The 15,000-nt window shown below is 32.5% G+C and overlaps 2 protein-coding genes across 5 annotated transcripts in view; one reads left to right on the plus strand and one right to left on the minus strand.

Moving 5' to 3' along the window:
• The window catches only part of LOC311296919 (T-lymphocyte activation antigen CD80-like), a 13,787-nt gene extending 5,353 nt beyond the window's left edge, over positions 1–8,434 (plus strand). The window contains exons 4-8 of one of the 4 annotated variants that reach the window (XM_084418914.1): positions 1,673–1,993; positions 2,932–3,222; positions 5,034–5,153; positions 5,259–5,302; positions 7,415–8,434. In XM_084418914.1, coding sequence (XP_084275040.1) covers positions 1,673–1,993; positions 2,932–3,222; positions 5,034–5,153; positions 5,259–5,302 — 776 coding nt within the window. In that variant the 3' untranslated portion in view covers positions 7,415–8,434. Of the gene's footprint in view, positions 1–1,672; positions 1,994–2,931; positions 3,223–5,033; positions 5,154–5,258; positions 5,303–7,348; positions 7,364–7,414 lie in introns of those variants that run through there. The other 3 variants (XM_084418912.1, XM_084418913.1, XM_084418915.1) reach the window with 3 other exon arrangements.
• Positions 8,435–12,669: 4,235 nt separating this feature from the next.
• fzd4 (frizzled class receptor 4) overlaps positions 12,670–15,000 on the minus strand; it is a 7,126-nt gene continuing 4,795 nt past the window's right edge. Inside the window, 2 exon segments of the mRNA XM_084419060.1 lie at positions 12,670–14,950; positions 14,952–15,000. The exon segment at positions 14,952–15,000 is cut by the window's right edge and continues 32 nt beyond it. Of these exon segments, the coding sequence (XP_084275186.1) occupies positions 14,909–14,950; positions 14,952–15,000 (91 nt within the window). The 3' untranslated portion in view covers positions 12,670–14,908.

The following is a 15,000-nucleotide window of genomic DNA, read 5'->3' on the forward strand; positions in this document are numbered from 1 at the left end:
CACATTAAAATGCATCATTTTATTTTTAGATGCAATGCGGGGATTCCCAGACTATTTTTTTTTTTAAACCTATTTAAATATAATACAATTACTTGAATTTCCCCCTGAGATTTCAAGTTAATACGTTAGGTCAACAATAGAATTAAGTCCTCAATAATAATGATATTAAGTTGACTGTTCTGACGTCAGGTTAATGGTCACATGACAAAAGATTTTAGCATTTGCTTTTATTTTTTTTTATATTTATGATTTAATGAATAGCCTTTCACCCGCAGCTCTGTCACACACCCCAGTCTGGGAAATCCTGACGTCATGTAATATTTAATGCACCTCATGTTGTTGATGATATTTTCTTTCTCTTTGTGTTTTTAAATCAATATGGTACAAGATTATCCTATTCAACTCATAACGATAAATATACTGATAAACAAGTTAGGTCAAAAGCAATCTAAAAGTAGTCAGATCCTTGAATTATGGATTCTGTTACTAACTACAACGATGAACACACACACACACACACAATACGTAATATATATTATACATATATATATATTTTAACTACCTATAGTGGACATTCAGCAATGGTTACTGTTGTGCTTGGAAATCATATATATCTTGTATCTGTGTCATTTTCTGAACAGTATCATAAATTATAATGCATATTTACAGCAGGGATCAAACTGAATATATAATGCTGATTTCACTTTGTATGTTATTTATTTAAAGCGTAAGTCTCGCCAAAATGTAACCTAGGCTCTTTTTGTGAATCTCCCCGAGGCAAACTTTCGTGTAAAAGCATAATTAGGATGGAAACGCCACTTTTAAGATTGACCGTATTTTCGTTTTCGGTCAAATTGCCTTGTGAATGGGAGTGAATGGGGCACGACTATGATAGCATCAAAATCTCTATTTTTAAAACACTAATGCGGCTCGACACAACATGAAACTTTGCTCTCAGTATCACCAGGGGCTCTACACATGAACCCCAGCATTTTGTCAGTCAAAACTAGTCGATCTCCGAAAGCGACGTAACAGGGAGGAGAGTAAAGATGGAAAGCTCCTAAAGTTCAGTTCCATATAAATTCACGGATAATTAGTTGTTTTGTCGTTAGTGAAAATCAATATTGACCTTGTATTTGAAAAAGGATCCTCATATAAGAAGCAATACTAAAACTCAGAGTCAGTTCATTCGCATTCGGAGATCGACTAGTCGATGCAGAGACAGAGACAGTGAGTTGTTCAAAATCTTTCTTTTTAGTAAACTCTGTGAACACAAACACTGTTCTCAATGCTGGAGTTCATGTGTCGAGCCCCTGGTGATACTGAGAGCACAGTTTCATGTTGTGTCGAGCCGCATTAGTGTTTTAAAAATAGCGATTTTTGATGCTATCATAGTCGTGCCCCATTCACTCCCATTCACAAGGCAATTTGACCGAAAACGAAAATACGGTCAATCTTAAAAGTGGCGTTTCCATCCTAATTATGATTTAAAACGAAAGTTTGCCTCGGGGAGATTCACAAAAAGAGCCTAGGTTGCATTTTGGCGAGAGTTACGCTTTAAGTATACATGTTGCTATTTACACTGAGGTACATTTGCTTTATAATAATCACATGCAGACTGAAACGCTTCTCAAATCTGATCTGTGTGTCCTTCTGTTGTGTGTTTGTGTAGATGACAATGGCCCACGGGTGAACATCACTGCTGTTTTGGGTCACACCGCTACATTCAGATGCCCCAATCAGAAGAGCGGGACTGTTACACGCTTGTACATACAGAGAGTTGTTGAAAACCAGGATGATATATTCATCAACGGTTTTGATTCATCCAGAAAGTTGGATGTTCATCCCGAGTACCAGAACAGAACCAAAGTGAACCAAACAAACCTCAGCATGGAGATGACAAATGTCTCCGTTTCTGACGAAGGATTGTACAGATGTGTTGTCTTTTATGACAGAGTGGAGCCTTACTCAGAGATCTATCTCAAAGTCACAGGTATGGCACAAGATATACAGACCCCACAGGGTTGGGTTAAGCTCAGAACTGAAGAATCGGCTCATTTTCAGTTTATGAGTGTGAATTTGAATCTGAATGGCAGAAAGAGAAATTCACACTAATTCAACAACAACAGGATTTTCAAAACGACAAATCATGAATAATTACATCATTAATTTTGACAAATTATGCTTATCTTTTCTCGGATATGTACAGTATATTTGATCTCAACTAATGGGATTCACCCTCTTTATTTAAACTAAATTAACAGCCATCAGTGCAGATTATTGTTTTTAATTTTATTTTTATTTTTAATTTTGCCAAACAGTAACCAGAGGAGAGGGTGTGCATAAAAAAAGAAGAAAGTAAATTTATGGTGATTTAATGTTTCCATATAATTGTATAATTGACAAAACAAAGTGAGGAAATTAGAGCATTCTGGCTAATTCATAAATATAGTTGATTTCTGTAAATACTCCAAATGTTATAAATATGAGCATATGTTTAGGTATGGAACGGGTGATTAATACTAAAACATAAAATGCATTATTAAAAACTGTACTTTTGATTTTCTTTTACTTTCTTCCTTTTTTATGCACCCCTTATTCAAATGCACTTCAAATTTTGAGCCATTCCCAATTCATTTCTGAATGATACACCACCCTGATAAGCTCCTACATTGTGTGTAATGAATCTGCGTTTGATCATTTGAATATACGTTCATGTGCGAATATGAGTGTGCATGTCTGTTTTAAGACAGGTTTATTTGCGTATGTACATCTGTCTGTGCGCGCTTGCGTTGGAAACTCACCGCTGCTGAGTAAGCGCTCATGGGAGGCTATTACTGACGTGGGTTTTGAGGAAATGAAACATTGTAGGGGGAACCTCTCCGGATCTCTAAAATGTCACTTATTCCACTGTTCTCTCCCTTTTTAAAGCCAAATACAGCGTTCCCACAATCGAGAAGGAGTGCAGTGAACGTAAGAACGGCGATGGCGCTGCTGGGAAAAGCTGCCAGCTGAGTTGCTCGTCGACGGGAGGTTACCCGCAAAGTGCCGTGATGTGGGCGGAGCTTAACCCCAGTCTGATGAGTGTCGTTCACAACGAGAGCTCAGAAGATCTGCTCTCCAAAACATGGACCATCAACCAAACCATCACGTACAACTGCGACCATCCAACCAATGTCAGCTGTGCCGTAGATGGCGCTGTTTCCCCCACCATCACTATATGTAAGTGAGCTGGATGTTGTAAACTGCATTCGATTAAAGCTCCAAAAAAACATCAGAAAAAAACCCCAGCAAGCGATATTCGTCATTTCACCATCTAGGTGAACTATAGACCCGGTATAGTCCGGCTATGAGTAACACACTTCTAGCCAAAATAACCTTGAGTTTGGTTACATGTCGTACATGCCAAAATAACTTGCGAGATGTGTGATATTCCAACATGTAAGCAAAGTCAACAGTGATTACAAGGTGTTTGGTTTCATTTCTTCACTCATTTCATTTCTTTATCTAATTGATGACGAGGCGATGGCTTAGACGTCTATTAATTTTTCACTGACAGCCCAAATTTTGGCTTGTTTTAGTCTATTAAACGTCTTTTAAACGCAAAATTGCTTGCTGGGACTTTATTTTAAGGAGACGCGCATGCACGTTTCTACATGTACGTATAGTATTAGTAATAACAGTAACTAACCCTAAACCAAACCCTAACCGTAACTATAGTAAGTACATGTAGGTAATTAATATCACTCAGTACTTATTTGAGTAAGTACGGTGTAAATACGTCACCTTAAAATGAAGTGTAACCAAAAAGTCATATTCCAAGTCTTTTGAAGTTTTGTGTGACTGAATTTAGAAATTGTTGATCACTGAAAATCTTGTCCTCTAAGATGTAGTGGGGGCATTTATCTCATGAATATTAATTAGGTTATATTGCATAGGTAATGTGGAGTAAATAATGTCAGGATAATATTCATTTTTGGTCAACTTTTCCAGGGCTTTTCCATCTTTTAGATGATCATCCTTATGCAAGGGAGAGTATCCTGAAATTTAAAAGGCAGCGATACATTATATCAAATTTATTCTAATTACTACTATATATACTATACTAATTTATACGATTATTTGGAAAATATTTACATTTTAAGGTTTACTAAAAAAAAATAAAAAAGATATCACTTCCCTTATATTACTGTACTGTTAGATGTATTATCTATTTATTTGTATCACATTTTTGTATATTTATTTAATCTAATTTATGTTTTTTTTTTTTTTGATTCAGTTGTTATTATTTATATGAATCACTTTTCATTTATTTCTTATTTATTTTAACCCATTTATCTATTTATTTTAATCTTTAATTTTTTTAGATATTATATTATTTATTTATATTAATCACTTTTCATTTATTTTTTATTTATTTTATTTCTTATTTATTTTAACCCATTTATCTATTTATTTTAATCTTTAATTTTTTTTAGATATTATATTATTTATTTATATTAATCACTTTTCATTTATTTTTTATTTATTTTATTTCTTATTTATTTTAACCCATTTATCTATTTATTTTAATCTTTAACATTTTTTAGATATGATATTATTTATTTATATTAATCACTTTTCATTTATTCCTTATTTATTTTAACCCATTTATCTATTTATTTTAATCTTTAATTTTTTTTGATATTATATTATTTATTTATATTAATCACTTTTCATTTATTTTTTATTTATTTTATTTCTTATTTATTTTAACCCATTTATCTATTTATTTTAATCTTTAACATTTTTTAGATGTTATATTATTTATTTATATTAATCACTTTTCATTTATTTCTTATTTTTTTAACCCATTCATCTATTTATTTTAATCTTTTCAATTATTTATTTATTTATTTTTACACAGTTTTTCTCGGACCCCTCAGACCCTCTTGTGGCCCCCAGTTTGAAAACCCCAGTAACAAGTGCGTCACAAATAATTCTTCAAGAGGGAAAAGTCAAAAGATCAAATGTCTTTTGTTGTCTTCTTTCAGGCGAAAAAGAACCTTTCTCAGTTAAGGTGATCGCAGCTATTGTGTTCGTGCTTGTGTTTGTCCTGCTGCTACTTCTTGTCCTCATGGTGATGAAGCTCTGCTGTCGAAGACGTCGACAAGGTACACAAGAACACACACACTCAATTATTAAGAAACACTAAACTACAGTAGCTATTAGACTTCAAATCTTCATCTGAACATGTTTATTGTTTCTCTCTTCCACAGATGATCAGCCTGACCCTGAAAATGCTGACCTTCCATTAGCGTAGGTATCTTCTCATTATGTTCTCTTATGTCCTCGCTGTTTTTAATGATGCAATTACAATGAAAATGTTCTGGAGCTCACAAAAGCACCGTAGAAATTATGCATACCAGGGTTATTATAGTTAAGAAAACTAAAAACATAATTTGTTTTGGGTAACTCTTCATTTTACAGTGTAACATATGTACGTACCATAGTAATAACAGTAAATTATGCATAATTACATGAAACTAACCCTCAACCAAAACCCTAATCCTACCCTAACCCTATAGTAAGTACATGTAGTTACTTAATATTACTCAGTACTTAAATATATAATTACATTGTAACAATGACACCTTAAAATAAAGTGTAAAATAATTTTGTTACTTTAAATAAAATAAATGTTAACTAAAATTTTATATAAAAATCTTATTTCAGTTAGTGGCCAAAGGCAATATTTCTCATTTCCATTTAGTAGAACTTATGGAAACTTGTTTCCGCCACTAAATAAAAAATAAAAACGATTTATATCTCGCCATTCTGACTTTTTCTCTCGCAATTGCGAGTTTATATCTCACAATTCTGACTTTAGAACTCTCAATTGCGTATTATAAAGTCAGAATTGCGAGAATGTTAACTCGTAATTGCATATTATAAAGTCAGAATTGCAAAATGTAAACTCGTAATTGTGAGAAAAAAGTCAGAATTGCGAAATTTAAACTCATAATTGTGAGAAAAGGTCAGAATTACGAAATTTAAACTCGTAATTGCGAGAGAAAAAAATCTGAATTGCGAAATGTAAACTCGTAATTGCGAGAAAAAAGTCAGAATTGCGAAATTTAAACTCATAATTGTGAGAAAAGGTCAGAATTACGAAATTTAAACTCATAATTGCGAGAGAAAAAAATCTGAATTGCGAAATGTAAACTCGTAATTGCGAGAAAAAAGTCAGAATTGCGAAATTTAAACTCATAATTGTGAGAAAAGGTCAGAATTACGAAATTTAAACTCATAATTGCGAGAAAAAAAAATCTGAATTGCGAAATGTAAACTCGTAATTGCGAGAAAAAAGTCAGAATTGCTAAATTTAAACTCATAATTGTAAGAAAAGGTCAGAATTACGAAATTTAAACTTGTAATTGCGAGAGAAAAAAATCTGAATTGCGAAATGTAAACTCGTAATTGCGAGAAAAAAGTCAGAATTGCGAAATTTAAACTCATAATTGTGAGAAAAGGTCAGAATTACGAAATTTAAACTCATAATTGCGAGAGAAAAAAATCTGAATTGCGAAATGTAAACTCGTAATTGCGAGAAAAAAGTCAGAATTGCGAAATTTAAACTCATAATTGTAAGAAAAGGTCAGAATTACGAAATTTAAACTTGTAATTGCGAGAGAAAAAGTCAGAATTGCGAAATGTAAACTCGTAATTGCGAGAAATGGTCATAATTACGAAATTTAAACCTGTAATTGCGAGAGAAAAAGTCAGAATTGCGAAATGTAAACTCGTAATTGCGAGAAATGGTCATAATTACGAAATTTAAACCTGTAATTGCCAGAGAAAAAGTCAGAATTGCGAAATTTAAACTCCTAATTTGCGAGAGAAAAAGTCAGAATTGTGAAATGTAAACTCGTAATTGCGAGAAATGGTCATAATTACGAAATTTAAACCTGTAATTGCGAGAGAAAAAGTCAGAATTGCGCAAAAAAAAAAAGTCTTTACTTTTTTTTATTCAGTGGCGGAAACGAGCTTCTATAAGAACTTGATGGACTGAAATAATTAATATAAAAACGAAATAAAAACATAAAAATTATAAAATCATACAGCAAAATTACTAAAACTTTCAAAATTAAAAAATGTAAATATAAATACAAATTAAAAATATTAATAAAAAATATAATAGTATCTAAATAACAATTATATAACTATATTCAATGTCTACTGCAGTCATTTGAGAAGTCATTGACTGAAAATCTTGACATTGTTTTTGCATGGAAAATGAATTCAAAGTAATTCAAATACAATTATTTCCAGTTGATGATTTTTGCTTTTGGTGAACTGTTGCTTTCAGACATAAGTGATGTCATGTTCCGTTGACGCCAAGAATAACCAATGGAATTCCTGTATTTCTAACTAGCGACTGCCATTCACAGCTCAAGAGTGTCTGAGTCGTGAGGACTAAACATTAAGGAGACGTCACAAGATTTTCCGCCATTGTGGAAGCGCTTCAACTCCCAGACGGACCAAGGGCAGATTGTCCAGCTCAACGTTGCGTCTTTAAAGTGGTCAGCAGGTCCTGACAAATGTCCTGGCACATTTGAACAAGCTTTTGAGAGTGTCCCCTTCCTTTACCCAGTCGTTCATTTGGAAAAGCACATCATTTCCTCGTCATCCTGAAGCAGCAGTGGGTTTGTTTTTAACACGGAGGCGTTTCAGCCACAGAAGAGTGATTCATAACGGTGCTTATTAAAAAATTCGAACTTTTACAGGAAAGTTTAATGGCTAAAAATTGCGCTATATTCTCCATAATGTCCTGTATCAACATCTCATAGTATTTCAAACTGTGCCACTTTATTCCAGGGAAAGGGAATTGTAAAGTTCAGACTTTGAAGGCTGAACTGAAGTAAATAGTCTGATTTAGGCCAGTTGTATGGTTGACAGTTGTTCATGTTCATTTAAGAATATGTTATTGAAATGGTCTTAACACTGTTCATTCTGAAGGGACATTTCATTTGCTTTTAGAAGCTGATTCATTGAAGCTTTATTTTTTTAAAGCCAGTTCTCAAGAGACGAGCTCACTAAACATAATTCATGCAATCATATACTGCAACTGCTACACGATTCGCTGGCCGGTTACTGTCGCATTACAGTAATATATCTGTTCATGTGTCTGGTACTGACTTTTATTCTTTTCTGCACCACCTCACTGACACTTACTGACATTTATGCAGCGTTCAAAAATACTTGTTAAGGTAAAACTGTTCTCAGGGTGAGAGTATTTAAATTTTCTATTAAAATGAAATCTGTTTCTTATGGAAATGTCATATGCACTTTGCTTTCCGACTGCTTGAAATGACCCTTTTTACTGTTTACTCTGTAATTTATATTTAAATTATTCTGTTTCTTAAAAAAGACGAAATAAAAAAAATCACTTGTTTGTTTATTTTCCCTGACTCTGATTATTCATTATTTCACTATTAGCATTTCTGTTTTAACGTTTAATCCTTAAAACGCACTAATATCTATTTTCACTAGACACTATTGGAATAACTAGTATCTAATATATAAGAACTAGTAGATATTGAACAAGTACTATAATCTAATATATAAGAACTAGTAGATATTGAATAAGTGCTATAATCTAATAAATAAGAACTAGTAGATATTGAACAAGTACTATAATCTAATATATAAGAACTAGTAGATATTGAATAAGTGCTATAATCTAATAAATAAGAACTAGTAGATATTGAGCAAGTACTATAATCTAATATATAAGAACTAGTAGATATTGAACAAGTACTATAATCTAATATATAAGAACTAGTAGATATTGAACAAGTATAATCTAATATATAAGAACTAGTAGATATTGAACAAGTGCTATAATCTAATATATAAGAACTAGTAGATATTGGACAAGTACTATAATCTAATATATAAGAACTAGTAGATATTGAACAAGTGCTATAATCTAATATATAAGAAGTAGTAGATATTGAACAAGTGCTATAATCTAATATATAAGAAGTAGTAGATATTGAACAAGTATAATCTAATATATAAGAACTAGTAGATATTGAACAAGTACTATAATCTAATATATAAGAACTAGTAGATATTGAACAAGTATAATCTAATATATAAGAACTAGTAGATATTGAACAAGTGCTATAATCTAATATATAAGAACTAGTAGATATTGAACAAGTACTATAATCTAATATATAAGAACTAGTAGATATTGAACAAGTACTATAATCTAATATATAAGAACTAGTAGATATTGAGCAAGTACTATAATCTAATATATAAGAACTAGTAGATATTGAACAAGTGCTATAATCTAATATATAAGAACTAGTAGATATTGAACAATAATCTAAGAACTATAGATATTGAATAAGTACTATAATCTAATATATAAGAACTAGTAGATATTGAACAAGTATAATCTATTATATAAGAACTAGTAGATATTGAACAAGTACTATAATCTAATATATAAGAACTAGTAGATATTGAACAAGTGCTATAATCTAATATATAAGAACTAGTAGATATTGAATAAGTACTATAATCTAATATATAAGAACTAGTAGATATTGAACAAGTACTATAATCTAATATATAAGAACTAGTAGATATTGAGCAAGTACTATAATCTAATATATAAGAACTAGTAGATATTGAACAAGTACTATAATCTAATATATAAGAACTAGTAGATATTGAGCAAGTACTATAATCTAGTAATATATAAGAACTAGTAGATATTGAACAAGTACTATAATCTAATATATAAGAACTAGTAGATATTGAACAATAATCTAAGAACTATAGATATTGAATAAGTACTATAATCTAATATATAAGAACTAGTAGATATTGAACAAGTATAATCTATTATATAAGAACTAGTAGATATTGAACAAGTACTATAATCTAATATATAAGAACTAGTAGATATTGAGCAAGTACTATAATCTAGTAATATATAAGAACTAGTAGATATTGAACAAGTACTATAATCTAATATATAAGAACTAGTAGATATTGAACAATAATCTAAGAACTATAGATATTGAATAAGTACTATAATCTAATATATAAGAACTAGTAGATATTGAACAAGTATAATCTATTATATAAGAACTAGTAGATATTGAACAAGTACTATAATCTAATATATAAGAACTAGTAGATATTGAATAAGTACTAGTATTAAAAAGGTAAGAATAAGCACTAGTGGATAATAAGTATAGCTAATGGAATAGATACTAGTAACTAAAAAATAAGTAGGCTACTAGTAGCATGAAAATAGATTCTAGTTCGTTTTAAGGATTAAATGTTAAAACAGCTTGCCTATTTTATCCTTAATAAGTCTATTAACTATTAAATCCTTAATCGCAGAGATTTAGATATAAAATGATGATGATGCACTCATAATATGAATGAGAAAAAGTACAACGCGCAAAATGGCAGAATAAGTCCCGCCTTCTAAATATAAGAGCCAATCGCTGATAGGCAAAGTCATTGCGTCACTTCAGCTTCCGATAGAAGCTCCGGTTGCGCGCGCTTATGACTGCACATGCGCACTGGCCTGTCGAGCTCTCTGTCGTGATTTGAGCATTTAGAAACAAAATGTGTGAGACCGGTCTCTAGAAATGTTATCTGTCAGTCGAATTAAACAGGAATAGTTTACGTTCAGGTGTGTGTTGTTAGTTTTACCCAATAGGCGGAGTTCAGGTTTAATAAACAGCACAATTTCATCAGTAGTAGTTAGTTGAGTTGACGAGAGTTCCAGAACATTTCCACGTGTTTCCATGTAAGTAAAAAACTTAATGAGACATTGTATTTGAAGACTGTATTAACTAGCTATTTTGCTAACTCCACAATTACATTTACGCTGTGTTGTTTTCAGTATGCTTGGTCATAATTTAGGGGTGAATAACTTTAATAATTTATATTTGTTACTAATAAGATAAGTTACATCCTAATAGTAGACTTTATAACCCTGATTGGTTGGTTGTTATATGGTATTGAATGTCTTATGCAGAGGTGCCCATGCTTTTTACAACCATGGGCCAAAAATCAAACTTGATTAAAGACCACAGGGCAAAATTAATTTCCTATTATATCAAAATGAAAGTTTTTTTTTTTTTTTTTTTTTTTTAAGAGCACCGCTTATGCTTGTTTTCCATGTTCATCTTTGTTTAGTGTGTAATGTTGCTGTTTGAGTTCTTCTCTATATCAGTGTTTCTGAACTCCCTGAAACGCCTCCATTGTAGTCTTGAGTTTCTTCCGGGAACGAACACGTCACAATATTCCTCATTATAATAATTCATACGCAGAATAAAGGGGCGGGCCTGGTTGAGTTAGTTAGTAGTGTGTTAAACTGGTGGTTATGGTAAGAGCGGGACATTTTCCAAACACACTCGAAGCGCTCGACCAATCACAACACACTGCTCCAGCCGACCAATCAGAGCACAGTGTGCTTTTCAGAAGGAGGAGGGGCTTCATAGAGACAGGAAGTAAACAGAGCGTTACTGACAGACTGGGAAGAGAGGAGCCGCAACAATGGAGAATATGAGGAAAATAATGTTTTATATTTACATTTTTAAACTTTATGTTTAAATGTACATTTTTAAGCATGAAGACCTGTTCTAGTAGAGCCCAAAAACAAAATCAAGAGTTTGAAAAAAGCATAATGCGGCCTCTTTAATGAAATTCACTGTTAAAACATCAAGTTAAAACAAAACGATACATTAGAAATGAAGATGTGCTTCAATGGCATGTTTTTCCCCCTTACTGGTTTTTTCCACTTCTGAAAGTGGATGTGTGTTAGGCCAAATCAAAGGTCATCACGGGCCAGTTTGGGCATCTCTGCTCTGATAGATACAGCGCAAATGTGGTCAAACGCCCACTTCAAGTTGACTTTAAGTAGTATTTACTAATGTTGAAGCATAGAAGTTATGCATCTGAAGCTGAGACAACCACAACTAACTGTTAAGTGTCTTAAAATTACACTTTATTACTTTTTAGAATGAAAAATTAGCTTCTTCTTTTTTTTTTTTTTTTTTAATAGGATTCAAGAGAAATCTAATAGTTTTGCTGTCTGTTCCCCTGTAACAGCTTCATCTGTAGTGCTTCAAATGACCAGTAGGGAGCAGCATCATATTAGAAATCGGCTGATGTGACTAAGCACATTTTAATCCACAATAATTAGTATTTATTCTAACAATTAACCCAACTATTTTGGGGTTATGGGCCATGTGGTCATATAAAATCCCCAATATTGATAATGTATATAGCCTATGTAAATGTTAAGTTTTAACAGCTCAATCAGAGCTATAAAACCTTACGACAATGTGTCTTGCAAGAAACCCTGAGCCGGGCCGGGTCGGGTGTAGTGACCTCGAGGGGGGAAGTTGGACTGGAGGATAAATTCGTGTCCAAATTCTGGGTGGAGGAATTTTAAAGTGATCTAAAAAAACGAGTCAAGCCTCTAATTCTGCGGAGAAAGATTTGCTACCTAATGCCCAAAACAATCCTTTAATTCCTGGCCACATAATAGAGATTTACTAGGGTCACAAGGCGTCTGAAGAGACAGAGAGACTGAACTTAATAATGTCTATAAAACGAGACAAAATATGCACACGGACTCTGCCATTGATTTTCAAAGTTTTAATTTTTCATTTGATACAAAAGCATTCTTAAATAAATTCATTTTTGTTCAGTTTCTTAGTTTTTACAAAGATAAATTAGCATTTCATAACACAAAAAATAACAACTACAAACAGTTTATGTACAAATCGATCCAGAAGTCCTTCATGAAATCCAGGACTGTACCACCTGCATGTGAGTTTATGAGGCACTTTCATAATGTTTGTGTAAAAATAGAGTTTATCATCATCAAAATCATCGGTCAATACATTCATGGACCCTACGGGAGTCCCGTACGGCACGGTCAGTGATTGTCTTGTGTCATATTCAGAGTGAACGTGTGTCTGACAGCGCAAAAAAAACAAACAAACAAAAAGTCCCATCATAGCTTTGTCATATCAAAAATAAACAACAGTAAGTAAATATTGAAGGCAGACTGTAGAAATCTCTGAGCAATAATTTATAAAGCGTTCACGTTTTGTTGCAAATAAGAGTTTCTGACCTGTAAAAAACGCAACTCTGAAACTCATTTGATCATTGTGACGTTGTGCAAGATGTGAAATGTCATTTAAAACAGCAAAATGGCAACAGTTTAAGTTAGTAAGCAACCTTTGCACATACTTCTGTCGGACATGCCATTGCACACACTGACTTTCTGCTTCAGTGTTTCGCAACAAAACCGCATTTCCAACACAACTTGAAAGCATGCCGCAAAAAAAAAAAGATGTTCTGACTCAGTTTTTTTGTCTTAAATCATGTTACTTGAGAACCAAAATGACTGAAAAATTTATCAAAATTAAGTGAGTTTATGGTTAAAACAAGAAAAAAATTGTTTTTACCTTTTTAAAATTAAGTAGATTTTTCACTGTAAAAAATTATTTGATCAATAAGTTAAGACAACATATGTTTTTACATTGACAAAAGACAAAAATATCTGCCAGTGGGGTCAAAAATATTTTTTTTCCTCTTTAAATTAAGTTGATTTTTACATGTTTTTACATTGCTTTAACATCAAAATAAGTTAAGCAATTTTTAACTTATAAGTGAAACAAGATTCAACTCGTTTTTAAAAAAAGTCAGTTTGATGTAGTTTAAGTTGAAATTACCATTTTTTCCCCTATTTAAATTAAGTTGATTTTACCTTAAAAAATTAAGTTAAAACAACATGTTTTTACATTGCTTCAAGATTCAACGCGTTTTTTTTTAAGTCAGTTTGATGTAGTTTAAGTTGAAATGACTTAAACATCCAAGTTGAATGTACTTAAAAAATTTAAGTCAGCAACTTTTTTTTTTTTTTTACATTGTTGGCATTTGTTCTTGTTTTTAGGGATGCACCGATATGAAAATTTTGGCCGATACCCATAACCGATAATTCTTTATATTTGAAAGCCGATAACCGATATATTGGCCGATAAATCTAAATCCAATTTTTTATATAATTTCTGAGAGCCTGATTACAAAAAACAAAAGCCTCACCATTAAAAACCACGTCCCAAACACACAATCATAATGATGTTCTAGCTTATTATAAATAGCCGATATGACAGCACATGTTGCACTTTACTGTATTTTTTTCTTTTTTATGATTACGATCATATTTCAAGCAATTGAAAACCATCATGTTGAACAGTGCGCATCTGAAGAGTCTCAGCTGAAGGAAATAATACATTATTAATCGGCTTTAATATATCAGCCAAATTTTCTTTTCGGGCCGATAACGATAACATAAAAAAATTTACATATATCGGCCGATACCGATATGATGGCCGATATATCGTGCATCCCTACTCGTTTTAAGCATAAATAAAAACAAATTTTTCAGAAAACAAGTCCTTTTCCTCCTCGCTCCTCAAGTAAATGTAACTTAATTTCTGAATTTTTAGGTATTTGTGCTGGAAAACAAGACAAAAGTACTGAGGAAGAACATAATTTTTTTGGCGTATGCAGCAGTAACAGGTTTCATAAGCGTTCAGTCACAGGAGAAATGAACCAGGTAGCGAGGTAAACGGCACAGAGGAGCAAAATAAAACTACGTTTCCCAGAATCCAGCACCAGGTCGGGTCGAGTAGAGTAGCTCGTCCGCACACAACGAAGGCACTTCAGTGAGAGTTTGACGTTAGGCAGACGTAGTGCATATTTACACGGGAAAAAAAAAACTGCACCGTCCAGTGTGATCATCTTAAGAACATTTTGCGTAAAGTGAACGAACAATAGTGCTACATGACAGAGGAACCGTGAGCGCGGGTCACACAACGGTCTCGTTGCCTTTGCCCGGTTTGACCCAGCCCGTTGGCGGTCCGTTTGACGCGATTGTTTCTCCCGGTGTGAACGAGTCGG

Source organism: Rutilus rutilus (assembly GCF_951802725.1).
Source record: "Rutilus rutilus genome assembly, chromosome: 9".
NCBI classification, from domain to species: domain Eukaryota; kingdom Metazoa; phylum Chordata; class Actinopteri; order Cypriniformes; family Leuciscidae; genus Rutilus; species Rutilus rutilus.